The 26,396-nt window shown below is 46.3% G+C and overlaps 2 protein-coding genes and 1 pseudogene across 2 annotated transcripts; 2 read left to right on the top strand and 1 right to left on the bottom strand.

The window, feature by feature from the left end:
• LOC125096227 (ral guanine nucleotide dissociation stimulator-like) overlaps positions 1 to 26,147 on the top strand; it is a 254,921-nt pseudogene extending 228,774 nt beyond the window's left edge.
• LOC125096218 (casein kinase I-like) lies at positions 5,637 to 7,277 on the bottom strand. Its single transcript, XM_047722993.1, is given in 2 exon segments — positions 5,637 to 6,067; positions 6,069 to 7,277. Coding segments are annotated over 2 exon segments (1,014 nt in total). The 5' UTR covers positions 6,936 to 7,277; the 3' UTR covers positions 5,637 to 5,920.
• LOC125096229 (ral guanine nucleotide dissociation stimulator-like) lies at positions 21,548 to 25,575 on the top strand. The gene is made up of 5 exons (XM_047723007.1): positions 21,548 to 21,808; positions 22,206 to 22,313; positions 23,483 to 23,676; positions 24,255 to 24,314; positions 25,237 to 25,575. The coding sequence occupies exons 1-5, from the start codon at positions 21,668 to 21,670 to the stop codon at positions 25,448 to 25,450; spliced, it is 717 nt and encodes a 238-aa protein (XP_047578963.1). The 5' UTR covers positions 21,548 to 21,667; the 3' UTR covers positions 25,451 to 25,575.
• Positions 26,148 to 26,396: the final 249 nt, after the last annotated feature.

The following is a 26,396-nucleotide window of genomic DNA, read 5'->3' as shown; positions in this document are numbered from 1 at the left end:
GAAACACATTTCTATTTAATGATGCAAATCAATGGAAAAATAAGATGTGACACTCCAAAATTCACTTTACAGGTCACTGTTAAAGGCATATATCTATTCCAAATGAGGAGATGCAATTCTAGTTCACATAGCCTCAGAAGTAATTACATACTACTACTAGTATTAATAATGCTACAACTACTAATGGGTGAAGATCAACAAATCCAGTCACACCTAGTTGATGTGCTTTGGAATCAGAGGCAGAAGAGGGAGCAAGATTACATGGGTCCCTGTTCTCTCTGCATCCTTCAGAGGAAGGCCTGCTGGACAGGGGGCCAAGAATGGACTTGACCATAGGGTTGGGTTCCTTCATAGAGGTTGGGTTCCAATGCCATGGGAGGGAACATGGACAGCAGCCTTTCTCAAGGTCTCAAGTGCCAATCAGAGCAAGCCTGGGTGCCAGATATTCAGAGGACTGCTGGTTCCTGAGGAACTTGGGGGTCCCAGTGCAACTGAAAATTGACAGTGGGTGCAGCTTCACCCATTGGGAGAGGTGTAGCAATGAGAGGACACTCATGCAACAACCTGACTGCCCATACCCACACTGCCATGTAGTAGGTACCCACCACAGGCTAGCCAAAAATCTAGGTGCTTTATATTTGCTAGCTCTTACCTTCACTACCACCCTTTAAGATGGATATAATTATTTCTAATTTTATAGATGAGGGGAATGAGGCTCCAGGGAAGTTACGTTACTTATCTAAAGTTAGCTGACTTGTAAATGGCAGAATCAGGATTTAAACCAGGTTGTGCTCTTTTCCTCTGTGTTTACTGATATGATATGTTATTACCTGATACAATATTAAATAAATACAATAGGAAAAGGGCTACTGAAAATACAATTCACAGTATTTTAAAGATACATAACTTTTTAAATAATCACTATATGGATCAAACTACATCTTCAAAATGGACCCTCCCTTCCTCTAGCCAAGACACCAACAATGATGACACCTCTATTGCTTTTTGCTAAAGAGTGGTGCTTGAAACATTGGAGAGAACCTAGTGCTTGCCAGAAGTCAAGTCCTTGCACTGGTTCTGGAAAGATCTCAAAAATTTGAGAATGTGGAGGTGGTGGTGGGGTGTGTGTGTGTATGTGTTGTAAGGAGGGCTTACCGGAATTGGGATTACAGTGAATAGTGAATGGTCTTGACTACTTTGGGGCCTGAGATAACTCCAAATCCAGGGGTCCCCTCAGAAAATCCAGGGCCATTCAGATGGCCTTAAATATTTTGAAATGAGGGAGAGTACCCAAGACAAAGAGAGAAATCACTGGAAGCTCCTGTACTGACCTGTCAGGTCTTCTTTTTTCTTTTTTCTTTTTTTTTAAGATTTTACTTATTTATTTATTTGACAGACAGATCACAAGTAGGTAGAGAGGCAGGCAGAGAGAGAGAGAGGAGGAAGCAGGCTCCCTGCTGAGCAGAGAGCCAGATGCGGGGCTCAATCCCAGGACCCTGAGATCATGACTTGAGCTGAAGGCAGAGGCTTTAACCCACTGAGCCACCCAGGCGCCCCTGTCAGGTCTTCTAAGACACTCGCAGCCAGTAATTACCCATAGTGAATTCTGAACTCCCTCAGAATTCAGGGATGAAAGCTGAGGTTCAGTGACCTCTAAGAGCTGAGGCTCCAGCCAGGTGGGACATCTCCCCACCCACCACAGGCAACTGTGTTCTTTAGAAAGGAGCAAGGGGCAGGAGCTCCAGACACCTGTTAACTACAGCCTGTTCTTCTCACGCCTCAGAACTCCATACATGAGAAAAATAAACTGGGTCATCGCTGCTGGTGTAGGGACTTTGTGTCAGGTTTTAGGGGAAAAAGATAGGCTTTAATGTAGCAGGATGATCTGTCATCATTTTCTGGAAGCTAATTATAAGCCCGAAACCAGAACATCGCCGATTTTGGAATCTCCTCAGAGGATAACAGAAAGCTGACAAAGGCTAGCTTTCAGCTTAACTTTGGGCAAATGGTCCAACATGCTGTGGCCTACATTCCTCAGCTATAAAATAAGAATATCCGACGACTTGTTTGAAACTGGGCAACAATAACATATTGAAAGGTGCCGTATAAACACGGGGCTATAGAATCATGGACTCTCAGAAGGCCGACAAGAGCATTTGGTTCACCCTCCATTTACAGATAAGCACATGCTTATGTGGTCCAAGAAGATGAGGGGCTATTCTCATTTTATAGTGCTTCCAAGCAGAATTCACACTGCTGTTAGTCTATTTTGATAGTCCACAGCTTAAGAAATGCCTCCCGATGTTGTCTTAATTTCCACAGATTGCATCCCTTGAACAACCTCCTCTAGTGTCCTTGGGCATCCCTGGTACCCTTGTTGGACTCACTGTGCTGAGTTAGGATATCCCTCTTGTTGCTGCCCCAGGTAGGGGCCATGCCTCTGAGGCAGGAGGTCAACATCTCTGGAGAGAAGAGGTAATCCCAAGATCTTCAGCAGGAAAGAAGAACATGGAGGGAGGGGAGACAGCTCTGGCTCTCAGGGCCACAATCCCTCAGGGGTAGACCTCGGAGGCTCTACAGATACTTAAAAGGACTCCCAGAAGGTAAGAGTTATCCAAAGGCCTCTCTCATGGGGGCAGTCCAGGAGCTAGGTCAAGAGGTGTCCATGCGAAGGACCTCAGGACAACCAGGTGATGGCTATATGTCATAAACCAGACTATCAGTGTATATTGCTAAATGTGTTTTATTGTCCCAAGACTTTACTCCAGATCCCTCTGGGACAAGAATTCTCTTCTCTCTTCTCTTGGAAGGGAGATCTGTGGAAATGTTGGGCTGCACTCTTATCATAGCATTTCTTCTGTGAGAATATGTGCTGTTTTCCCCATTGATCATGCCTGCGCAGATGCCTCCTTGTCCTTCTCTAAGCTCTTCGTTCATTCAACAAGCATTTATTGAGCACTTACAATGGGCTAAGTGTTGAGAATCTAGCTGTGAGCACAATACACTGGATATCTGTCCTCAGGGAGGTTACAGTGGACAGAGATCCACTGTTCCTGAGACTGGGATCCTACTATCTCTTCACTGCCCCTCCTCAGATTCCACTCCGCCCTCCTGTTGGGACACTAGCTTGCCGACCAGAATAAAGTATCCTCTCCCTGGAGATTTCCTGTTGCCTACACCAGGACCTTCTCATTGTATGTGCTCTCTTTGTACCTCTGAATGGTGGGGGACTCCCAGTAAGACAACCCTGCACTTGCTAGATGATGTTAGGAAAGTACATGGTTCATTCAGCAAGTACCAAACTGTTAGCCAGCTGTGTGGATGCTGGGCTACTTCTGGACCAGGAATTAATTGCCCGTGTCAAGACTGGCCGGTTTCAAGACAGTCATAATTGACGAGGGAAGTTTACTTGGCTGCTATGAAACTAGCCAGATGCCCACTGCCGTGCCCTCAACAATGAGTCATGGTCAACCCCCGGATGTTAATGAAATCACAAATCTGGATGACGCTCTTGACACCATGAACGTGAATGCTAAGGTAAAGGGCCTTGGTAATAGGACTGGCCTTTCTGGAACACCACTAAGCCCTCACCAGTCAGGCTCCAGCTGCCAAAACAGGACATCATAACCGTCTTGCTGTCATTCCAAACCCAGAGCTTAGCATCATCGGGCAGGGGTGGCATGAGAGTTAAACAGACGACATGGGATAAAACAAGGCAGGATAATTCAGAGGCAGATAATTTCCAGGTTAACTGTGCACGTTTTGCCTTTTGACTTCTCCCTCTTCCCCCACCCCTCTTGACTTTGCCACTGCTGCCAGGCTGGTTTTCTAGAAGGAAGCAAGAAGACAATTTTATTTTCTAGGAGCACCCCTGGTAAGGGTTTAGAAAAAGTTCAAAGTTAAAACTTGCCTAAATGAGGTTTTGGAACAACCTCTTTAATGATAATGACCCATATTTTCCTGGCTGAATTCCTCTGCAGCCTTTGGTGAAAGCCCTCTGCCTGTGTGAATACAGCCCTGGACAGGTGGGAGCGGAAGGCAGGCAGAGGCTTTAGGAACTCCCACTCCATTCGAGTATCCTATGATGTATGGTGGGTGTATTCCCAGAAACCGCCCCCCACTGCCTTCCGCAAATGTTGTGATACAGTTATCTAATGGAAGAGAAAAAGTATAGGGAAATCAAACTACCTGACTAGGAAAACTGGTGGTTTTCTTTCCTTTGATCTGTTTCTTAGGAAAAAGAATTCTTTAAAAAAAAAAAAAAAATCCCAGAACATCCAGTATAATAAGCCTGATTAACTATAGTATTACATGCTCACTAACTAGCTTCAGGCAAAGTAGCAGCCTTGAGCATGAAACTTTCTCTCAGAACCTCTCCAATCCCAGCATCTGTTGTGCTTGCTGTCACCTCCAGGGTAACTTCAGCATTTTCACCTCCTCAGGTTCTGAACCAGTCCCTCCCACGTGGAGCTTGAGGCAGCTGGTAGAGTGCAAGCCAGGGCACGAGAAGCAACATTATTTCAGATGGAACAAATGTCTGATGGAAAGCTTAGACAATTGCAGCCCATCCTGGAAAATCTACCTCCTCGTTTCACTCCCAGCCAGGTGGGCGTTTCAGAAGCAGCTGGTGCTTTACAAGAGAACCGCGCGATGGCATGAAATTGTGTCTCCTGATTTGATTCCCACCTAAGCATCACTTGCTCATCACACCAGTGTCGGTGGATAGACCTGGTTGTGCCTCCCACTCCACCTTCAGCTTAGTCACCCCAAGTGATTTATATATGCGAGACCACCCTTGTCTCCAGATAAAATAAGGAAGGGAATCTGAAGGTTGTTGTGGTGTCGTCTGCTCGCTGCCACACCCCTTCCTGTTCCTTTTCCCTTCAGTCTAATGAATTGTTTGTCTTTCTTTTCCTCCCACTCAAAAATGCTCATGCTTATGTGTGTGGGGGGTTTTTTTTTTGTTTTTTGTTTTTTTATCGTTTCCAATAGAAACCATACTCATTTTCCAAAACATTCCTCCAAATTTTTTTTGCCCTAAGGCCTTTTTTTTTTACAGAAACAGTTTTTAGTTTTTAATGAACTTGTAAACGAAAAATGCTCCCATTTCAAAATAAAAACAAAATCCCAGATCATATGGATGTTTACAGTGATTACATTTATCTAAGCAACATACATACGTGTTCAGTTGTAAGATGTTAACTAAATTTCTTTGACAAATATGCATTTTTTTAATACCAAGAACATTATAGAGTTAATGCAGAGTCCTAAGGATAATCTAGTAGTCACTAAGTTTTTCTTAAGTCTTCACTTTAGATGCTGTTATTTCTAGCACGGGTAAGCAGGCAGAGTCTTTCGTATGCTCAAACACTGGAATCTTTAGTTGCTACCATATCAGCTGGCTTGCAAACAAGAAGCCAACCATTTTAAGAATGTTTTAAGTGAACAACTTGCAAACCCCAGGATGGATTAACCCTAAGAATGCACAATTGTGAGCATTTACAACCATCACAACTGTGGCTGAAGACTGTTCATGCCGTTCTTCTGAAATGAGATCTCAAAGCAGTATAGTTCAAAATAAAAGATTTTAACAAAAATTGGCATATGCACAATTTCTCCACCAATTTGTGTGTGTCAACCATTTAGTTAGCTTTTCCACTTGAAAAAAATGCAACAGAAAACTGGACACCATGTTTCACTATCTCAGTTAATATTCACAATTACAGCGGCTACAACTCGGGACACGGCATCACCCCTGCTGCCCAGAGCCAGTTTATACTGAAATTAAGTTCTTTACACCAAGTAAATGGTTGTTCACAACCACTGGCTAGTGTACATATGAACTAAAATTCCTAGATTTGGGGAGAAACAAATGCTGCTCCAATCATCTGCTCTGCTTCTTCTGTTCCTCAATTCATGCTTAGAAACCTTTCATGTTACTCTTGGTTTTGTCCGTTTGCTTGCCTGTGGGGGTTTGGGCCTGCTGGCCCTGCCCACTTGAAGAGGCTGCCTGCTGTGCTGCTTTCTGCTTTAACATTGTCCAATCAAATGTGTAGTCATATTGGTGGGTTCAGGGTCCTGAAAAGAATGTGGAATAGCTGCCTCAGATACATGTAATCCGGGGCTTCCTCAAAGCGCAGCCCACGACAATAGTTGAAGTACATGGCAAATTCTGCAGGAAACCCCTTACATAAAACTTCAACAGGAGTGGACATCTTCTTTTCACTCATCTTTTCGTATTTTTGCTTTTTTGTTGCAGCCTTTAGTCCTTGCCATGGCAGGCTGGTTCTATTAAAAGACATCAAAACATATCCTAATGATTCCATGTCATCTCCGCGACTCTGTTCAATACCAAGATGTAAATTGATGCTAGTGCATCGGGCAGGGCCAGTGAGATTTTTAACTTCTCTGTATGGTACGTGTTGCCTTGTCCTGTTGCCTCTGTACTTTTTGGCCAAACCAAAATCAATAAGGAATAATTTATTACAGTGACGCCCAATACCCATTAGGAAGTTATCTGGCTTAATGTCTCTGTGTATAAAATTCTTTGTATGCACATATTCAATTCTACTGATCATCTGGTCAGCTAACATAAGTACAGTTTTCATTGTGAACCTTCTTGAACAGAAATTGAAGAGGTCTTCGAGGCTGGGTCCAAGAAGATCCATGACTAGCACATTATAGTCTTTTTCCTGACCATACCGCCGTGTGTGGGGGATGCCCACCCCACCTTGAAGAATCTTATAGAGTTTGCTCTCGTACAGCAACTGGGGATGCCTGGCCTTCTGAGATTCTAGCTTCACTGCCACTTCCTCGCCGTTGGTAATGTTGATCGCCAGGTAAATGTCCCCGAAGGAGCCAGACCCGATCTTCCGTACCAGTTTATATTTCCCTCCGACAATGAATTCGGCCTTGGAGCCGCTGCTGCTCGCCATCCTGAGAGATGAACATGGAGGCTGGGGCCAAGCCCCGACACCGCTGAGGAGGGCACGGAGGCCTCTGGGGCTCGTCCGCGGAACAAGGCTGCGGAGGAGGGCGGCAGGAAACGGAAAACGTTGGCTCTTCCAAGGCGTTACAGGGCCCAGAATCGGCCGAGGGGAAGCTGATCACCGCCGCTCACTCAGGCTTCTTTTCGCCAGGCCGCAGTTTGTGAGGGGGTTCTCGCGGTTACCAGCCTGGGCCACTTGTTTCTGGGCGGCCGCCGCTGGCTCGCTTTCACGACGACGTCGCGGGCTGGAAAAGGGGCGCGGTGGTTTAGGGCGGCGGTACCGCTGCCACCACTGCCGCCAGCTCCCGCCCGGAGGGAGCCCTGGCACTCCGCCGACGCCGCCATCTTGTTACTCCGGCTCCAGCCCTAAGGCCTGACTTTCTAATCGAGTCAGAAGTGGTTCTTGTTTTAAAAACAGAGGTTTCTGGTTTTCATGGGCATTCCAAGCTAAATTCTTCACAAGATCTTAATGAGATTCTGAATCGTAGTTTTATTTTTACTTGTTTAACCACTGGTGTTGTTTTGTTACTGCTCTCAGAGTTTTTACATACGTCCGACGGAGGGTAACCAGAAACAGTCCACGTAGGAGTCGGGGTAAGTCAAGCAGAGACTATCCGAACCAAACAGCAAATAGCACTGAATAGGCAGTCAAAAGTGCGGCTCTAGGGGTGTGTGGGTGACTCAGTTGGTTAAGCAACCGGCTCTTGATTTCCGCTCAGGTCCTGATCTCAGGGTCTTGGGATTGGTCTCAGGCTCTGTGGGGAGTTGGCTTGGGATTCTCTCTCTTCCTCTCCCTCTGCCCCTCCCCCTGCTCACAACAAATAAATAAACAAACAAGAAATAAAGGGTTTTTTTTAAGTGTGGCTACAACAAATTATTAATATTTTTTAAAAACTATATTAGGTAACCTGATCTTTCTGTTGTAGGTATATAGGTCATGGATATGAAAATGTGCTTAAAATGCATAGAAAGGGAGCCTGGGGAATTGCTCAGGAGTAACTGACACTAGTAAGAGATTGGGAGCCAGTGTGGGGGCAGGAACTAAAAGGGAGTCATGTTCCTCTAAAAAGTAAAAATAAAAATAAAAATACCACATGGTCCAGTAATTGCACTACGGGGTATTTACCCAAAGAAAACAAAAATACTAATTCAAAAACATGTATGCCCCCCGTATGCTTATGACAGCATTATTTATAATAGCCACAACGTGGGAGCAACCTAAGTGTCCACTGATAGATAAACGGATAAAGAAGAAGTCGTACATTAGAGTGGTATATATCAGCCATTTAAAAAATGAGATCTTGCCATTTGCAACAAGTGACAGACCTAGAGGATATTATGCTAAGTGAAATACGTCAGACAGAGAAAGAGAAATACCATATGATTTTATTTATGTATAGCATCTAAAAAGCAAAACAAGTGAACAAACAAAAAAAAAGGCAGGAAAACACCCATAAATATAGAGAATAAACTGGTGGTTTATTCTGGTGGGAGAGAGGGCAAAATAAGTGAAGAGGAGTGGGAGATACAGGCTTCTAGTTATGGAGGGAGTAAGTCACGAGGATGAAAGGTACAACATAGGGAATAGAGTCAACAATACTGTCATAGTGTTCTATGGGGACAGATGGGACCTCTGTTTATGGTGAGCATGGTGTAATGTACATTGAATCACTATGTTGAAAATAACATAACATTCTGTGTCAACTATACATCAGTAAAAAAGACGAAGAAGAAATGAAAAGGAGGGAACCTGCACACAGAGGCAGGCACAGAGGGAGGACCAGGGGAAGACACAGAAAGAGCCTCTACAAGGAAGGAACAGGTGAGGCCACTGAAGCCAGGAGAGAAACAAGGAGGAGATTCTCCTCCACAGTCCTCAGAAGGAACCAATCTTGCCATCACCTTGATCACAGACTTAACGGCTACCAAAATGGGAAGACAGTACACTTCTGTTGTTTAAGCTGGAAGAAAATAAGGTGGCGGGGAAGTGAGTGAGATTTTACTTTGATTACCGCTATGTCACTGGATCTGTCATAAGAAGAATGCAATACTCATGTAATCTACATGTGTACACATACTGACACACATCGGCAAACACGTATACATATGTGTCTAAAAGAGAAGAGTAACTTTAAACTTTATTATACTTCTGCAAAAGTCCTATAGTAGTATAATCACCCCTAGAGGCTGAAAATTCTTATTATGCTTAAGCTTGTGGGCTTCAGAAGGCTTTGTCTTTCCTTATTGCAATGGTTCTCAGCCTTGGAGGCTTGCTAGAATCAATAGGGATCTCAATTCAAATTCAAATCTCAATGCCAACGCCATATCCTAGACTAATGAAGTCAGAATCTCTGCAAGGGCGACTGGCTCCAGCCTTTTTTAAAGCTCCCCAGGTGATTTCAACATGTGACCAAAGTTGAGAACAAGTTTTACTCTGTAACCCCTCAAAGGGAGGGTCTATGTCTGGTTTGTCTATGTCTTCACAGCACCTAAGTTAGTGACTTACATCAATATAATGAGGAGATCTGGAGCCTCCAATATTCTCAGAGGGAGAAAAAAAGTCATAATAACCAGAAGTTAGTAATGTGTTAGGACTAATGCACACAGATTAATAAGTCCTAACACCGTTTCTCCCTCTGTCCCTCCCTCCCCACTTGTCCTCTCTCTTGCTCTTGCCCTCTCTTGCATAAATAAATAAATAAATAAATAAATAAATAAATAAATAAATGCATGCAATGGAATATTACTCAGCCAACATTTGCATCGGTGTGGATGGAACTGGAGGAAATTATGCTCAGTGAAATAAGTCAAACAGAGAAAGATAATTATCATATAGTTTCAGTTATTTGTGGAACATAAGGAATAGCATAGAGGACATTAGGAGAAGGAAGGGAAAAATGAAAGGGGGGGAAATCAGAGGGGAAGATGAACCATGAGAGACTATGGGATCCGAGAAACAAGCCAAGGGTTTTAGAGGGGAGAGGGGTGGGGGGATGTGTTGGCCCGGTGATGGGTATTAAGGAGGGCACATATTGCAAGGAGCTCTGGGTGTTATACGCAAACAATGAATCATGGAACACTGCATCAGAAACCCATGACGTACTGTATGGTGACTAACATAATATAATAAAAAAATCATAAAAGCAAACAAACAAATAAGTAAAATCTTAAAATAAAGCAAAAAACCTTAAGTGTCTGCCTTCAGCTCAGGTCATGATCTCAGGGTCCTAGGATCAAGACACATACCAGGCTCCCTGCTGAACGGGGAGTCTGCTTCTCCCTCTGTCCCTCCCCCCAACTTGTGTGCTCTCTCACTCTTGCTCTCTCTTGCAAAAATAAATAAATAAAATTATGAGTTCCAACAGACAGCATCATGCCCTTTTGATGCCTTCAGGATCTGCATCTTTTCACACACACACACACACACACACACACACACACACACACACATCTGTACACACACAGTCCTTTGCTGGGTATCTCCTCAGAGCCTGAGAATTTGGTGGTGGTGGGAGGGGGGGATTCTTTGGTCAGGTGATATCCCAATAGAGCAAGGTGAAAGCCGTCAACCAGCTGTGCCTCTCACTGATGTCAAAGAAAAGATTGTAAAATGGATTTCTAAGTCACTGTTGAGCAGAAGGTCTCTTTGGAAGGACCCCTCACCTTCCTCATGACTGCTTCCCAAAACTGATTACATTATTCCTGAGACATTTCCCAATCTTATTTGGGACAGTGAGTTCCTCGGGACTTATCAATAAGTCCTTCTGAAAAGAGAATTTGGAAATTTGAAGTTCTTCATATATATATATATATATATATATATATATATATATTTTTTTTTTTTTTTTTTTTTTCTTAAAAATGGTGCCAAAGTTTTCCTCTACTCCCGGCACAGCTGGTGTTGATGGTTCTGGTGGCTTCATCTAAAATTTTGTGCTTTAAATGTTATTGATCTTTGGGTGTATCAAACCTGTTATAAAGGAGTTCATACTGGGGGCAGAGGGTCCATATTCATTAAGCAGTTGGGATTACCCATGCTTGATATGGCCCTCTGAACAGCTCAGGTGGTTATATTAATTGCTTATCTGTTGATCTCTTGAAGACAAGATTTCAGCGGCAGAATTTCTGGTGTTTGAGTAGATTATAATTCCATTAGAAATACCCCTGTCATATATTAGTAAGGTACTTTTAAAAATAATCTACATAGCATTCTACCTTGTGTCTTTCTTTAATTGGCATGAGATCAATGCAGCATTATTTCAGTTCAAATATCTTGGGGTGTTATTTTTTTAATCCCATTAGGCCACAGCTTCACAACAGATTTTGTGAAATCCTATTACTCACAGAACCTCTAAAATCAATATTCCTATGTATTTTAAAAATCAAGAAACTCCTAATTATTTGAAAGAGTATCTGCATTTTACATCACTTAGGGGCACGTATATTTTATGAGTTTATAATTCCAAACATAGAATAAATAATTATATTAAATCCCAGTATTTTGAAGGAAAACAACATTAATCAGCTCTATAAATTATGGCATGATGAGTTGGATTGTTCCCTCTGTAACTGTGTAAAAGTTGCAAACTTTTCATCAAGACAGAAACAGAGAGAGAGAGAGAAATTGAGATGGGGGAAAAACTATGACCTCTTTGGCATGTCTCTTTTCAGGATGACATTTCAGAGCCCATCTCTGCTGGGCTGGTGTCTGCCCACCTGGCCACACAGTCGGGTTTGTTCTTGTCAACTCTAGCCCAGATCTGCGTAATGCAATGCGTACATTTCCTACTTCATTCATCCATTCGATATGTCATTCATGGTTAGAGTGGTTTCTTTCATAGTAATTGCTTATGGAAGTTGTGCTACGCCAGGCCTTCCTTTACCTCCTGATTCTCTCCATTGAAGTCCAGCCCACTTGCCCCCTCCCTCCCTCCACCACTTTCTTTCTCTGGCTTCAGAAATCCTGGGACAGACTAAACAGGAATTTGCACCAGAGTCCCAGGATAGGAGAAACACCTGTGCCCAAGGATAGGTTAGGTTAGCACCACGGTCAGCAACATACACTTGGGTTGCCTCCTTAACTGCTTAGTCTCTAGCATGCTTCCTTCAATAAAGACACCAGTCAACAAATACTGGAAAAGTAAATGAAGGAAGAATAAGCCAGCACCAAATTGTGACTTTGTGTTCATGGGCACAATGATGAGTGTCTGAACAGCCCCCATTCTCTGTTGGCTCTGAAAGTTCAGGCAGCTCCTCTTCCTGTGGCCTTACTTCTCCAGGGGAACTGAAAAGATCCAAGGTAGGGATCAGTCCCTCACCCTGGGACAGAAATTTCACATATGGTACCTCTGTTCATTCTCAACATGACTCTCCCTTCAGATAAAAGAACCAAGGCTCAAAGGGGTTAAATCCACCCAGCAAGCAAGTGGTAGAGCCAGGACTCAGCCCAGAGCCACCTGATTCCAAAGTCCATGTCCCTCCCTCCCATCACCCACGTCACTAGAGAAGGAAATATAGTGTGTATGTGCCAGCCTTATACCTACACATTAAATGAAGGTTTAAATGATAAGGAGCCCAACAAATGAATTACCAGTACCATTACAACACTTGTCATTAAGTCATCTTTTATGCTTTTATTACATATCCAAAAATAAAATTAATCAGGAAGAATTTTATTTGTTCAGTATTTCACTTTCAGTTATGGTTTGTTTCTTTCCTTCCTTCCTTTACTTTTTTCCTTTTCTCCTTTCTTTCTTCCTTCCCTCCCTCCCTCCCTTCCTCCTTTCCTTCTTTCCTTCCCTCACGGTCAAATTTTCCCTAATTGTAATTAAGGGTAAAGAAATCAGGCTTTACTTTGCCTGTTTAGGAGATGCAGTCCCTTGTTCATTAAGGAGAAGTCTTCTTCAAGACAATTGGGTGGCTCAGTCAGTTATGTGTCTGCGTTCAACTCAGGTCATGATCCCAGGGTCCTGGGATGGAGCCTCACATCAGGTTCCCTGCTCAGTGGGGAACCTGCTTCCCCCTCTCCCTCTACTGCTCCCATGTTTATGCTCTCTCTCTCTCTCTCTCTGTGTGTGTCAAATAAATAAATTCCTTTTTTTAAAAAAGTCTTCTTTACCAAAGAATGACAGCTTCCAAAGATAGAAGAAATGGTAGAATTAGGAAGTCACCATTTTGCAACTCCCCATGGAAAAACTGATTCAGGTAGAGCCATCAATGAATGCTACAAGCATTGGGTAGAAGATTGTGGGGAGTGGGATCTTTGGACATTACCAAAGTATCGCCCCACTGGTGACTTGCCAATTTTAAGAGAACAATGTACTATCACAAAGGCCAGTACTGGTGGCTGACAACTCAACCAAGGAAGAAAACTCAATAGTATGCACACCCTGGTGTTGTACCCCCGACTCGAAGCAGCAGAAAGTATCCAGTATCACCCGTAGTATTTTTTCCTGATATGTTTAACCTGCACTTAACCAAGGTTTTAGACCTAACTTCCAGTGTATAGGAAAGTCGATAGCTAGAATGTGGAGGTAATGACACTACAGGGAAACAATTAGACTTGTGGGACATTTTACAAGACAAACTGGCCTCGTCTCTCCAGAAAATCAATATGATAATGGAAAGCAGATCAATGCTTGCCTGGAACAAGGAGCAGAGGGGATATGACTGCAGAGAGGCACAAAGGATCTTTCTGGGGCAACAGAAATCTGCATTTTGATTGTTTTTTTATTTGATTTGATGGGACAGTTACACTGGTGCATACAGTTGTCAAAATTAATGAGCAGTACACTTACAGCTGAATTTCTTAGGTCAAGTTATACTTTGATGCAGTTGATTTTTAAAACAAAAACAAATTATCAGTGTCACAGAAAAAAGTGAAGCCACTGGTTGTCTTTATTGTCTTTAGACAATATTTAAATTGTCTAAAGACCCATTACAACCAGATATAATAAGAGAAGTTCAGTTAGATCTGGGCTTGAAGAAAAAGGGGACAACTAAGAAAGACATTTTGGGGATAATGAAGAGAATTGAAGCAAACTGGATGCTAGATCATCCTGAGAAATTTAAAAAATTTTCTTCTGCTTTCTGGTAGGATAATGTTCTTATTGTTAGAAGATGCTTGTTGAATTATTTAGGAGAGAAGGGTCATGATGTCTGTAACTTGATTGCTATACTAGAAGATATATGAGGACATGAAGAAAGAGAAAGCAAAGACAGCATAAAGTTATCAATGGTTTAATTCTGCAGAAAGAATTCACTGGTATTTATTATGTTAGGCTTTCAACAATTCTGTACTTCTGAAATTTCCAAGAATAAAAATGTGGAAAACAGTGAATGCCATGTGAGTGGTGATGTCTCTTCTGGTTTGGAGGCAGTCTTCAGAAAGTCTTCTGGCCTTTGGTGAGATTATCTCTTATGGCAAGGAGCCACCCCTTTCCATGTCTTCTCCTTCAGGGGAAAGGACACTTGCACATCCCTAGAGAGGCCTTTGTATCCTACTCTGTGACCTAAAGGGCTTTGGGCTCCTCCCACCATCCTTCACTTCTCCCCACCACAATGCTGTTGAGCAAATACATGTGAATGGTTCTGTTAATTGCTTGAATAAATATTGTACCTCGACTAAAAAGAAAAGATAAATTCACTCCTGGAATCTCTCCATGAGAGAAGAGAGGATAGAAAAACAGAGATCAAGAAGCTTTAAGCACTTGCTTAAAGTTGAATGGAAACATACGTAATATGTACTTTGAAGGTAGGAGTTCTTTTTCAACGTCAACTAAATGTGGTCACTAGGGCTCTGGGTGTGGAAGATCAGTCTTATTTAATGTGATGATGTCTAGGATGTTATTGAGCTAAGGGAAGTGATCAAATTCTCCTCCTCTGGAAGGTCTAGCTCAAATTGCTTCTCTTGTACAAAATCTTTCCAAACTAATCCAACCCATAACAATCACTCCCTCTCCCAGGTTCCACCTGTTCTTGCTATCTGTTTCAGCCTGTCTGATCCTAAGTCACCTGATAGATCATTTAAAAATAGCTTACATTTTCACATCTTCTTCCCCCAAAGCCAGGATAGGGTTTGATGGGGATGCCGAGCCCTGATTCTCCTGATATGTCTGTCTTCACCAGCACATACCCACCCATACTGTAAGTGCTTGGACAGCAGGGGCCATGGCTAAGCCACTTTGTGTTCCCAATGCCCTGCACAGGGTCTGGTCCATAAATGTTTGAAAAAAGAACAAGGGCTTTCCTCCTATCCCTACTGTACAGTCCAGAACATAGGGCAAGGCATGGGGAGCTTCTTATAGAATGAATCAAAGTTACCTGGAATCAGGATATTTGAGTGATAAAGTCTTTCTCTCTCTCTCTCTCTCTATCTGAATCTCTCTTTCTCTTTTGCTTACATGCACATACATTTTCTTTCTCACCATTGGAACCCAAACACCACGCTGGCAAGAATCCCAGGATTAGAGTAAGGAGTAGAGGAAAGCCATGTCCACTATCCCCTGTCCAAATCCCTGACCCATAGAATTCGTGAGCATTATAAATGTTTTTTTTTTTTTTAATGACATTGCATTCTGGAAAAATAGGTTACATAGTCACACTAAATGGAACATTCTCTTTGCTCCTTATCCTTCTCTACATCTCATCTAAACAAGGAAGTAGTACCTTAGGTAGGATTGTCAAATTAAATGGGATGTCCAATTAAATCCGAATTTCAGATAAATAATAAATGATTCTTTTGGCATAAGTATGTCCCCAGTATTTCTTTCTTTTCTTTTCTTTTTTTTAAAGATTTTATTTATTTATTTGAGAGAGAATGAGTGAGAGAGAGCATGAGAGAGGAGAAGGTCAAAGGGAGAAGCAGACTCCCCAAAGAGCTGGGAGCCTGATGCGGGACTCGATCCTGGAAGTCCGGGATCATGACCTGAGCCGAAGGCAGTCGCCCAACCAACTGAGCCACCCAGGCGCCCTGTCCCCAGTATTTCATGGGACATATCCTTTAAAAATATTTATTGTAGGTAGGCAGTAGGCAGCACATCAGTCTCATAAAAATATTTGTTTATCTGAAGTTCAAATTCAGTTGGCACTCCTTTATATTTATTTGCTAATTCTAGGAACACCTTCCTCGAGTCTCCACCCTGGACCTTTTCTCTACCAACACACACTACTTAGGGGAGTCAATCCAGTCCAAACTTTATCCTGACAACTCTGAAATTTTTATCTCCAGTTCAGAAATCTCTACCAATCTCCACACCAAAACACTGGACTACCTACTTGATAATTCCATTTTTATAGCTGAGAGTCATCTCAGACCCAAACAGAATTGTTGATTTGCAACCCCTACCCACCCACCCAAGCTGTTGCTCCTCAACCTTCCCCATCTCAGTGAATGGCACTGACATCGACCCAGTTGCTCAAGCCCCCAAGGAGAGCGTCAGCCTTGATTCCTCCCCAACCCGGACTCTGTGTCCCGTCAATCAACAAGTCCCTTTGGCTCAACAGCCAAAACATATTTCCAGCCCATAGCTGCTTCTTTGTGTCCCCTACAACCCCTCTGGATCAAGGCACACTCTCCTCTCATTGAACAACTGTACTGCCACCAAATGGCTTTCCCGCTTCCCCTCTTGCTTCTCTATAACCCTCTATACTGCATTCTTCCCGCAATAGCTAGAAGGATCTTTTTAAAGACATATCATGTAACTCGTCTGCTACAAATGCTCTGATGTTTCCTCACTGCACTAAAAATAAAATGCAAATATCCTTCAAGATCCTTCATGATCTATTTCCTGTACCACTCTGTCAAAGACCACCAACCTTTCTGTTCCTCAAACATCCTAAGGTCCGTTAGGACCTTAGGATGTTCTGCCTGAAGTACGGCACCCAGGTTGGCTCATTCTTACCATTTCCGCCTCAAATCTCACATCACTTCTTCCATTTAGGCCTCCCTTACCTGGCCCCCCGCCCCCTGCCCTCATGTCTCCCAAGGCCATCAGCCTGGGGTATTTCCACCTCCAGGCAAAACCCTGCTTTGGTTTTAGTTTGGGCCTGTGCATTGGTTTCTGTCCTCTCGCATTTGATCTTTTTTTGAAAACAGCAGAGAAACAGATTTTGTTAATTTCATAATTCAATTTAAAAGTTCTGTCCATTCATATACGATTTGACTTATGGTTTAACTGCCCACATTTGTTGTGATGCTTATATAGGTGGACTTATTTCTACCGTATGATTTTTACTTTTCTATTTATCATGCATTTTTTATGTTTCTTCCTTCTCATTTCCTCCCTGTTAAGGAGTTGATATACTTTCTTTATTCTCTTATTTCATCTTTTAGTTTGAAAAAATATATACTCGACTTCTATGATTTTAGAGTTGCCTTTAAAACTCCTTTTTTTAAAAAAGATTTTATTTATTTATTTGAGAGAGAGAAACAGAATGAGAGAGCGAGAGAGAGAGTATGAGAGGGGAGAGGTGAGAGGGAGCAGCAGACTCCCTGCCGAGCAGGGAGCCCAATGTGGGAACTGGGACTCCAAGATCATGACTTGAGCTGAAGGCAGTTGCTTAACCAACTGAGACACCAGGGGCCCCACCTTTAAAACTCTTAAGCACATGTAGGGACGCCTGGATAGCTCAGTCAGTTAGGCATCTGCCTTCGGCTCAGGTCATGATACTGGGGTCCTGGGATTGAATCCTGCATCAAGCTACTTGCTCAGCCCAGAGCCCACTTCTTCCTCTGCCTGCTGCTCCCCCTACTTGTGCGCTCTCACACTCTTGCTGACAAATAAATAAATAAATAAATAAATAAATAATATCTTTAAAACCCAAAACTCTTAAGCACGTGTAACTTATGTCTGAACTGAGTCCATTACTCCTCTTAGAGCACAAAATGAGAATCTCAGAATCCTTTAATGCTAAGTACCTTCAGTTGTGCTAACAATGTGCATTATCATTTCATTCCAACTTGTCATTATCATCTCCTGAATCGCTTTTTCGTGTGTTTTACAGCAAATGGTAATTCAGATTTCCCGACATGTTGGCTAGCTACTTACCCACCGGGCTCTTTGTTTCCCATTCACTCCTGCAAGTCCGAACTACTTGTGCTAAAATAATCCTTCAGTTGTCCTTCCAGTAGGTGTTGTGGAGGAACCATCTCTCCATCCGTCTGTCGAAAAAGGTTTCTCTAGCACCTTAAATCCTGGGCATAATCCACAGGTAAGAAATTCTGGTGTACAGTCCTTTTCTTCATTGCAACCAGTATGGCAAAATGAGTGAGACTTTGTGGATGAAATAACGTGGTGTCTGGGCCCAGCTTGCTTCCCAGAGCAGAAATCCAGGACCTAGCTTCATGGTTTTCAGCCATTTTCCCTAACTGATGTCTGGGAACTCTGAAGCATTCGGGACCCAGCTCGTCCTCTGGGGAACCCCAGGATCCTGAGATCATGCTCTCACACCTGGGATATCGCCCCGCTACACCACTGGAACAAGTTTAAGCCAGGAATGTCCCCCACAGGGGTAGACCCCTAAGTGTTTTGATCATGCACCTGGTTGTCGATGGAAACTTCGCAGTAGGCTCCTTCAGGTAGGTGCCTCCCCTCGGCTGTATGCACGGCCATATCACCCGCACAACTGGTTCCCACCCAGGCCCCTCGGGCTCTGAAGCTGCCACAGGCACCACAGTGGGAGCTGGAGGTAGCTCTTGACGTGGTTCAGCATCTTCTTCTGGGGCTGGGGCTGTCAGTCCAAGAAGAGAAAGTATTATCCCCATGATTGACTTTTCACGCCCCTCCTAAATCAAGGAAAATTTCCCCACCATTCAATGTTCTCTGAGTCCAGGAAGCAATCCCTAGAGAGTCTCCCCTGATGGCAGGTCGTGGGCACAGGTATCTGAGGCTACTCCTTACTCCCGGCCTACCAGTTGATGGAGGCTTGCTCTGTATGGCTTCCACTGTTCCCTACACAGGTCTGTATCAGCCACCCCTGTCCTCCTCAGCGCAGCATCTCTCTGGTTCTCGGCCCTCGCCCCCTCCCCTCCTGCTTGTGCTCTTTTCCCTCTAATAAAGAAATAAAATCCTAAAATAATACATAAAAGATTGAGCGTCAAAGTGTACACTGAGGCCTTCAAGACCTGGCTGGAAACACCCTCCTGTGTGTATTTCCTTGTCATCTTTCCTCTTGTGCTGATGGCATCAGAGGTGCATGACATCCCAGGGAGGGAGAAGGCCGATGGTGGAGGGACTCTGGGCTCCTGAAAGACCACATAAAGGATTTCAGTCTCCAATCTGAAGATCCACTCAGTATTGTCATGGGGGGACCTCTGTGGTGACATGCTACCAAAATTTGGGGTGTTACTTGGTCACTCAGTGTAATGTAATATACCTCCGTACAACATGTTGGAATCATCAAGTTCACTTCAATAGTGATCAGCCTAAAACCTTTAAAAAGGACCAAAGGGGCACCTGGCTTCCTCAAGCACTAGGATACTTGATCTCAGGGATATGAGATCGAGGCCCACATCAGGCACAGTTAACTTAAAAAACAAAACAGAAGGCTTACACGGGACTAAAATCCGTGAGGCTCAAACAATGGAGCTGGTCTGTGCTGGCATGGATCCTGTCTCCCGATCATTCAGCCACTGGGCACTGCACACTCAGATGGTCCCAGTGCTTATCAGCCCAGTGGCTTCTCCTTGTAAGAGCTCAGGGTCTAGAGGAGAAGATGGACAAACGAAAAATCAAAATGTGAATGGAAAGAGTGATTGCTCCACAGCAAAAGAGCAAGGGACTACAACTAAGGCCTGAATTCCACCAGGTGAGGGGTATGACAAGGCTGCGCTGAGATGACATTGAGAATTCCTGCGGGAGGAAAAGAAGGAGCCAACCCTGCACAAATGTGAGTGCATTCCACCTGGCAGAGGCCACCATGGAGCAGAGGATTGGAGGTTAGAAAGGGGGTCAGGGTGGCCAGAGGAAGCTGAGGAAGGAGCAGAGAGGGAGGGAGGGGGGGCTAGGGCCTGGGAAGTTGGACAGTATCAGTGCCCTTCTCCCAGGGCTGTGTGACCCCACTTCCCCACACTCAGTGGCTGAACCCACAAACACTGCCTCGTGGTCTCAGGGGATCAGAATCCAGCAGTGCTCAGCTGGGGGCTCCTTCCAGAGTCTCTCCTTACGTTGGGGCTGCTGACAACACCAAGGGAGGACCTGCTTCACCGACGAACCTGAGCACACTTAGGGTCATGGGCCAGATACAGCCCATCTCAAAGACCTGAGTTCTTCTGTCTGCTGTGGAGTCACAGGGCTGTGCCACGTGCGTATGTCTGTGTCATGGTTCAACCTAGGGGCTTGTGCTCCCGTGTAAGGATCTGAGAGAGAACATGGGTCAGAGTCAACATGGGGCTGGGCAGTGAGCTTTTAGAACTAAAGCTCAGAAGGGCCTTGGGGTCATGTTGCCATGTTCTGTGACATGGAAGTCAATCACGAGGTGCAGACCACACTCAGGGGAGGGGGTCACACAAGCATGTATACAGAGGAGTTGGGCAACCAATGGAGCCCCTGAAGGGAGACTGTGAAGATCCCTGCAGGGTCCGGGCCTTGCCCAGAATCAGACTGGTAGGGAGGCTCAGCAGGCATGAACCCGGCTCTTTGAGTGTCCTCAAAGTTGGGGTCTTGCACGCACCCAGCCATTCACTGGGGGCCCTGGCAAAGATTGTCTGGAAGGAAGTGACTGTCGACCTGGAAATGTTACGGACTGAGGGTGATCACTGATATCCTAGATAGGAGACATCTCCCCATGTTCTTGTCTGAGGAGGACCCCGGGTCATGGCGACCCACTGGATGGACCCCTATCTACATCACACCCTTTGGAAAGGAGGGAATGGCCTGCATCCCAAGACAGGTGGTCTCTAGGGGTAAGGGTACATTCTGACCATCAAGGGCCAAGACTCCAGTCCCTTCCTTAGGGTTTGCATTGAAAATTCGAAGCCTAAGATCTTGGGAAGCTATTACCCAGCCCTCTGTGGCTGGGGCTGTCATCTTCTGGGACCCCAGAATGTGAGCACTGATGAACACATGTGTGCACACGGGAGTGAGCATGCTTGTGCACACAAACACACACACCCCAGTAGGGACTGTGGGGTGGGATCTGATTAGTAGCAGATTCCAGGAAGTTGATAGGACGGAGGAAATTTGGTGGGAGGTATTTCCTACATGTGACACCTCTCCTCTAACATCATAGCTCTTATCCAACCTATGCCTGTGGTCATCTGATTGAAAGACATGCCGGAAGCATCCATATTTTGCAGAGAAGACCATCCCTGTCAGGCACGATGGCTTATCTAGGGTCAAAACCAGGTAAGAATAGAGACTTGTGTCTGAAACCAGGTGTGTTTGCAAGCTGGGGCCCTGGCTGCTCCCAGACCTTCCCTGGGGGCCTGTGGAGAGGGGTGTGTTGGGCTCACTGTGTACAGATAAGATGTGGCCTTGCATACAGAAGGGGGATGAGGAGATGGCAGACCGGAGCACTGTTTGGGTAGGGATCCAAGCAGGAGTGGACCCCGGTAGGGATCTCAGGAAGTGATGTCACTTCCTTGACCCCACCCCCCCAGAACTTGGAACCCCTGTAACCAGGCACCCACATTCTAGTCCGGTACAGGGTTACTTGGGTCAGGACATTGGACACAGAACGATGTTTTCCTGCTGTCTTCCTACTTCCTGGGGCTCTGGGTACCAGAAACCCCAGGAAAATGGCTTGTTCCCATGCTGCAGACATTGGCTCAAACCTTGCCCCCAATGCCCCCCCAGGGCATTTCGAGGGAGATGCCATAAGGTACTACTACTGAGCAGACTAGGCGATGCCCACCCCTCTGAACCGTCCTAGGGAAGCCCCATCCCTTCCTCTGGAGTTTGAGGGGAGTAGAGATATGTGGGGGTTCCCGCCCATGGGCTGGAGGAGGGTGAGCACAGTGGATACCCTGGTGATCCCTTCTTGTTCACACCAAAGTCATGGTGGGCTGGGTGGACAGGGGATTCCTGAGGTGCCTCTTCGCTGTGCCAGAGCACATCCAAGGCCCTGAAGCTGGGCCACGTTTCTCTCCTTGGGGGAGGGGTCTGTACACTGGGCTGTGGTGTGTCTGGAATGGAGCGCCCTGGGTCTGAAGACCAGCAAAGGCCTCCAGACAGGGCTCTAAGGCCTCCTGCCTGGCTGCCGGGCACTGTCTTTACAGAATGCTCCAGAGGAGATGGTGCAGGAGCTGAATGTCGACATCCCCTGCTCTCCTTCCTTGAAGGACAAGAAGCCCCACAAGGCCAACAGACTCTGGCGCTGGCTCAGGGTGAGTGCAGGTGCTGGGGAGACCCGACCTCCAGGGTGCCGATGCAGCACCAAGGGCCCCACTTCCTAGAAGTCAGCCTGGCCTCCTAGAGTCCTGTACTCCCATGAATCTGCATCCCATCTCTTCCTCAAACTTGCCCTCATGGTCCTGCCCAAGCCTTGGACAGAAGCAGAGTCGTTGTCCACATACTTATAGGAATACCATTAAAGAGACTTTAGACCACGTCTCATCCCGTTTATCTAGACGCCTTTTGCCCTGTGCTAGGCATTTTCCTAACTCCTGCTCCCAGGTGTCCCCATTGGACAACAGTCCTTCTTCAGGTTCTGCAAGTCTTGCAAATGATCATTTCCATCCCCTTCTGTGGCCAATGCACAGTGCTGCATCCTATAGCCTACGTGCCCTCCTATCCTAAGCCCTCTCACCTAAAATGCCTCTGTGTTCTCATCTCAAGAATGGGATATGTTGGGTGCCCCCGTGGCTCAGTGGGTTAAGCCCCTGCCTGCAGCTCAGGTCATGCTCTCAGGGTCCTGGGATTGAGGCCCACATCGGGGTCTCTGCTCAGCAGGGAGCCTGCTTCCCCCTGTCTGTCTGGCTGCCTCTCTGCCTACTTGTGACCTCTCTCGCTGTCAAATTAATAAATAAAAAGTCTTTAGAAAAGATAAAAAGAATGGGCTATGTTATCAGAAATCACAAGATCCATGCCACTCATGCACGGAGGTACTATCAATACTCCGCTCACGAAGGGACATGACATACTAGCGAGTTCAGACATCATTTCTTTCAATTCTTTGTATGGATAGCAAGAACATTTTCTCTTTTCCTTAAAGGTTTCTGAATTGATTGGTTGATTGATGGATTTGAGAGAGAGGCAGGGGGAGAGTGGGGAGAAGCAGAGGGAGAGACAGAATCCTCAAGCAGACACTGCCTTATGGACACAGCCCTACGAGGAGCGCAGTCTCAGGACACAGAGAACATGACCCGAAGCAAAACCAAGAGCCTTAGGCTTAACCCAATGAAACACTGGGTCACCTGATTCTTTTTCGGACTCTGGGCTCTCTTGTCCCACCTCTGACATAAGTCACTGGGATCTGGGGGCTCATTCTGCCCTCCAAGCCCCACCCCTCCTGGTGGCCACAGCACTGACTCATGTCTCCTCTGATTCACCTCAGGGGAAAAATGGTTCAACCAGGAAGAGGAGGAGGACCTCGGTGCTGTTGGCCAACCGGGCCAACAAGCTACAGGGCGCAATAGATCACCTGGTGCCTGCCGTCATAAGACAAGATCTACACTATGTCCACATCTTTCTGGACACATACCGCGCCTTTGCCACCCCCCAGGAGGTGCTGGACCTCCTATTTGCAAGGTGAGCACCCTCCCCTGCCCCTAACTGCTCCGTGTGATTTGGCCACTGCCTGGTTGTGAGACTTTGGCAATGTCCCCAAGCTTCCCTTTGCTCCTAACTGGGGCAGAGGTATTATAGGGACTCAGTGGGGTCTTGTAGGGAAAGGACACCTGGGCGCCTGCACCAGTGGAAAAGTCTGCTGGAGGGCCCGTGGACATGCTCTTTGAACATTCCCGTGCCCCTCATGATGAAGCCTCTGCCTCATCCCGCACTCTCACTACGGTCTTGAGCTGGGCTCCTTTGCCATTGAAAGGGAGATCAGAGACTCCTTCTGGGCTCTGTGTCTGGGTGAATGCAGAGCAGGCATCCCTGGGGGTGAGCAGGAGCCAGGCCCACTCAGATGTCTGTGATGGGCTGGTTGGGGCCTTTCATTCAGCAAGCATTCAGGAAGCCCCAGTCAGTGGAGGCGATTAACTAGGAGCTGAATGTGATCCCTGCACAGAAGAGACAGCACCCCAGGGCTGCAGTCTAGGCAGGGGTCAGACGAGGAGAGCCAACATCCACAGACATCTCATGTGATGCCCCCTGGCCTCCTCTAGATTTGGATGCGTTTACTCCACCTATGACGAGGTCGGCGGACCCCAGGAGCAGTGCAACATGTGAGTAAGCTTGGGCTGCTCCAGGAGGGCCTTCCCTTTCCACCAGGGTAGTGAGGGTACTGTGAGTTCGAGAGACCTTCACACACACCTCTGTTATTCCTGCTTTAGGGTAAAGGTCTGAGAGCTTCTCCTGGAAACTGGGAAGGTGGCCTGGGGGGATGGGGTTGGTGTGTGAGCACTGTGGGAGAGCTGAGGGGGATGGAGGACAGCTTCAACCCCTAAGAGGTCATGCTCCATCCCCACCCCCTCCCAGCCCTCTCTCTGCCCCAATTCTGGGACCCAGAACAGAGGATTTAGGAACCATCGCACAGCAGTCTGTTGGCACCTGCACGCTGGGTGCTCAGAGGGGGCTCAGGGAGACTGGTGACCCTATGAGAGCTCAGGGAGCAGACATCCCACACCCTGTGGGAGGGGAGTGTCAGAGGAAGCAGACCCACTCATGGGACCTAGTGAATGGGCAGAGGAGCTAAGCTTGGAGGTATGGGGAGGGTCCTGGGAAGGCCTGGCTAGAGACAGAGTCCCTTTGTTCCCTCCTCGGGTGGATCTTCATGGAGCAGAGGCAAGTGCAGTGAGGGTAATTAAGAGGCCAGACACCACCCCTCCCTGGGCACATGCAGTTGAATTCAAGTGGCAAGCGGGCAAGGAGACAGACTGAGGAGTGTGTCCAGCTCCCCTAAGAAGTACAGAAATGCTCACACCGTGGATCAAGGACGCCCACTCCTAGCGGCTTTTGGCCAGCCTGCCATCTGGGAGCAGGCCTGTCTCGGGCAGGACTGCCAGGTCGCAGGTGGACAAGGAGTCCGACTGGTCTTGGACAGGAGCTGGAAGCCCATGGGCCCAGTTTCCCACAGGGATTCCCTGGGATATTGGTTTGGATGCGTGCCCTGTCCTCTGACTTCTCTGCCTCCATGTCTGTCCCCAGGGCCATCTATGCCATCCTGAACACGTGGATGGAAAAGTATCCAGGGGATTTTGTGCAGCCTCCGGAGTTTACCAGCTTGCATGCGCTGCTGGCCTACCTGCAGGTCAATGTTCCGGGCTCGGACCTGGAGCGCCGGGTCCAGCTTCTGCTCTCAGAAATGCAACACGTTGAGGCCACAGAGCCAGAGGCTGTGGGTGAGGAGGACTTGGGGTGACTGATGTGGGCCTGAGGAGGAGACAGGGTGGGCCACCCTGAGGAAGCCTCCGTAGATTGTAGTTAGGCTGAGAGGAGTGAGTCGTCTCAGATCACTGTCCCCATGGGCATCTGTTGGGGACACCTTCCAGGACTGGGTCTGGATCACAGACCTCGCTGAGTGGTGGGAAAAGGGAAAGGCAAAAGGGAAGTCAATCAAACTGATGATGCTTTCTCTTCTTGGAGCTACAGCACCAGCCCCAGAGCTAGATCATGATGTGCCTCACGAACTCATCCCAGCAGCGGCTCTGACACCCGTTGCATCTCTGGGGCCTGAGTCGGCCCCCGCCATACCTGCTGAGGCGGCTCACCATGGGTCAGGAATAGCAGGGACCCCCCCTGCCCCGTTGGGGCCTGGGCAGATGGTCGTCAGGGCCCTCGTTCACTTCTCTGCGATGGAAGAGCCATTGGGCCTTTTGCCTGACCTGGAAGTCCAGCAGGGTCCTGCCCCAGATCCTGGGGTTCCTGAAGAGCCTGAACCACCACCTGCCTCCGTGGAGCAACCAGGCTTGGCCCCGGAGCAGCAGCTCGTGCTGACTGCAGCCCGAAAGCATGTCTTCCCCTCCCCCCTCATTGCTTTGTTTGTAATACTTCTGTTTTGTATATATGTATATAATTACATAATAGATTTTATTTTTAAATAAAGTAGAATTAGAGTACATAAAATTTTACTCGCATCCTTTGCAGTGGGATATAGAAGTCTCAATAGGTCCATCCAGAGTGTTGCCCAACCATGTCCTTCTACAACATTTCCATCCCAGAGACACCTGTGCTCCTCATCGCTCACTGCTCAGTCCCTCCCCCAGTCCCTGCAACCACTGCTCTTCTCTCTGTCTCTGCCACTTTACCTCGACTTGGATTTTCCTCTGCCTGGAATCCTACAATATGGCTTTATGTGTCTGTCTGCA

This window comes from Lutra lutra, chromosome 3, assembly GCF_902655055.1.
Source record: "Lutra lutra chromosome 3, mLutLut1.2, whole genome shotgun sequence".
NCBI classification, from domain to species: domain Eukaryota; kingdom Metazoa; phylum Chordata; class Mammalia; order Carnivora; family Mustelidae; genus Lutra; species Lutra lutra.
Note: the sequence above shows the minus strand (reverse complement) of the source record. Positions and strands in the feature narration are given on the sequence as shown.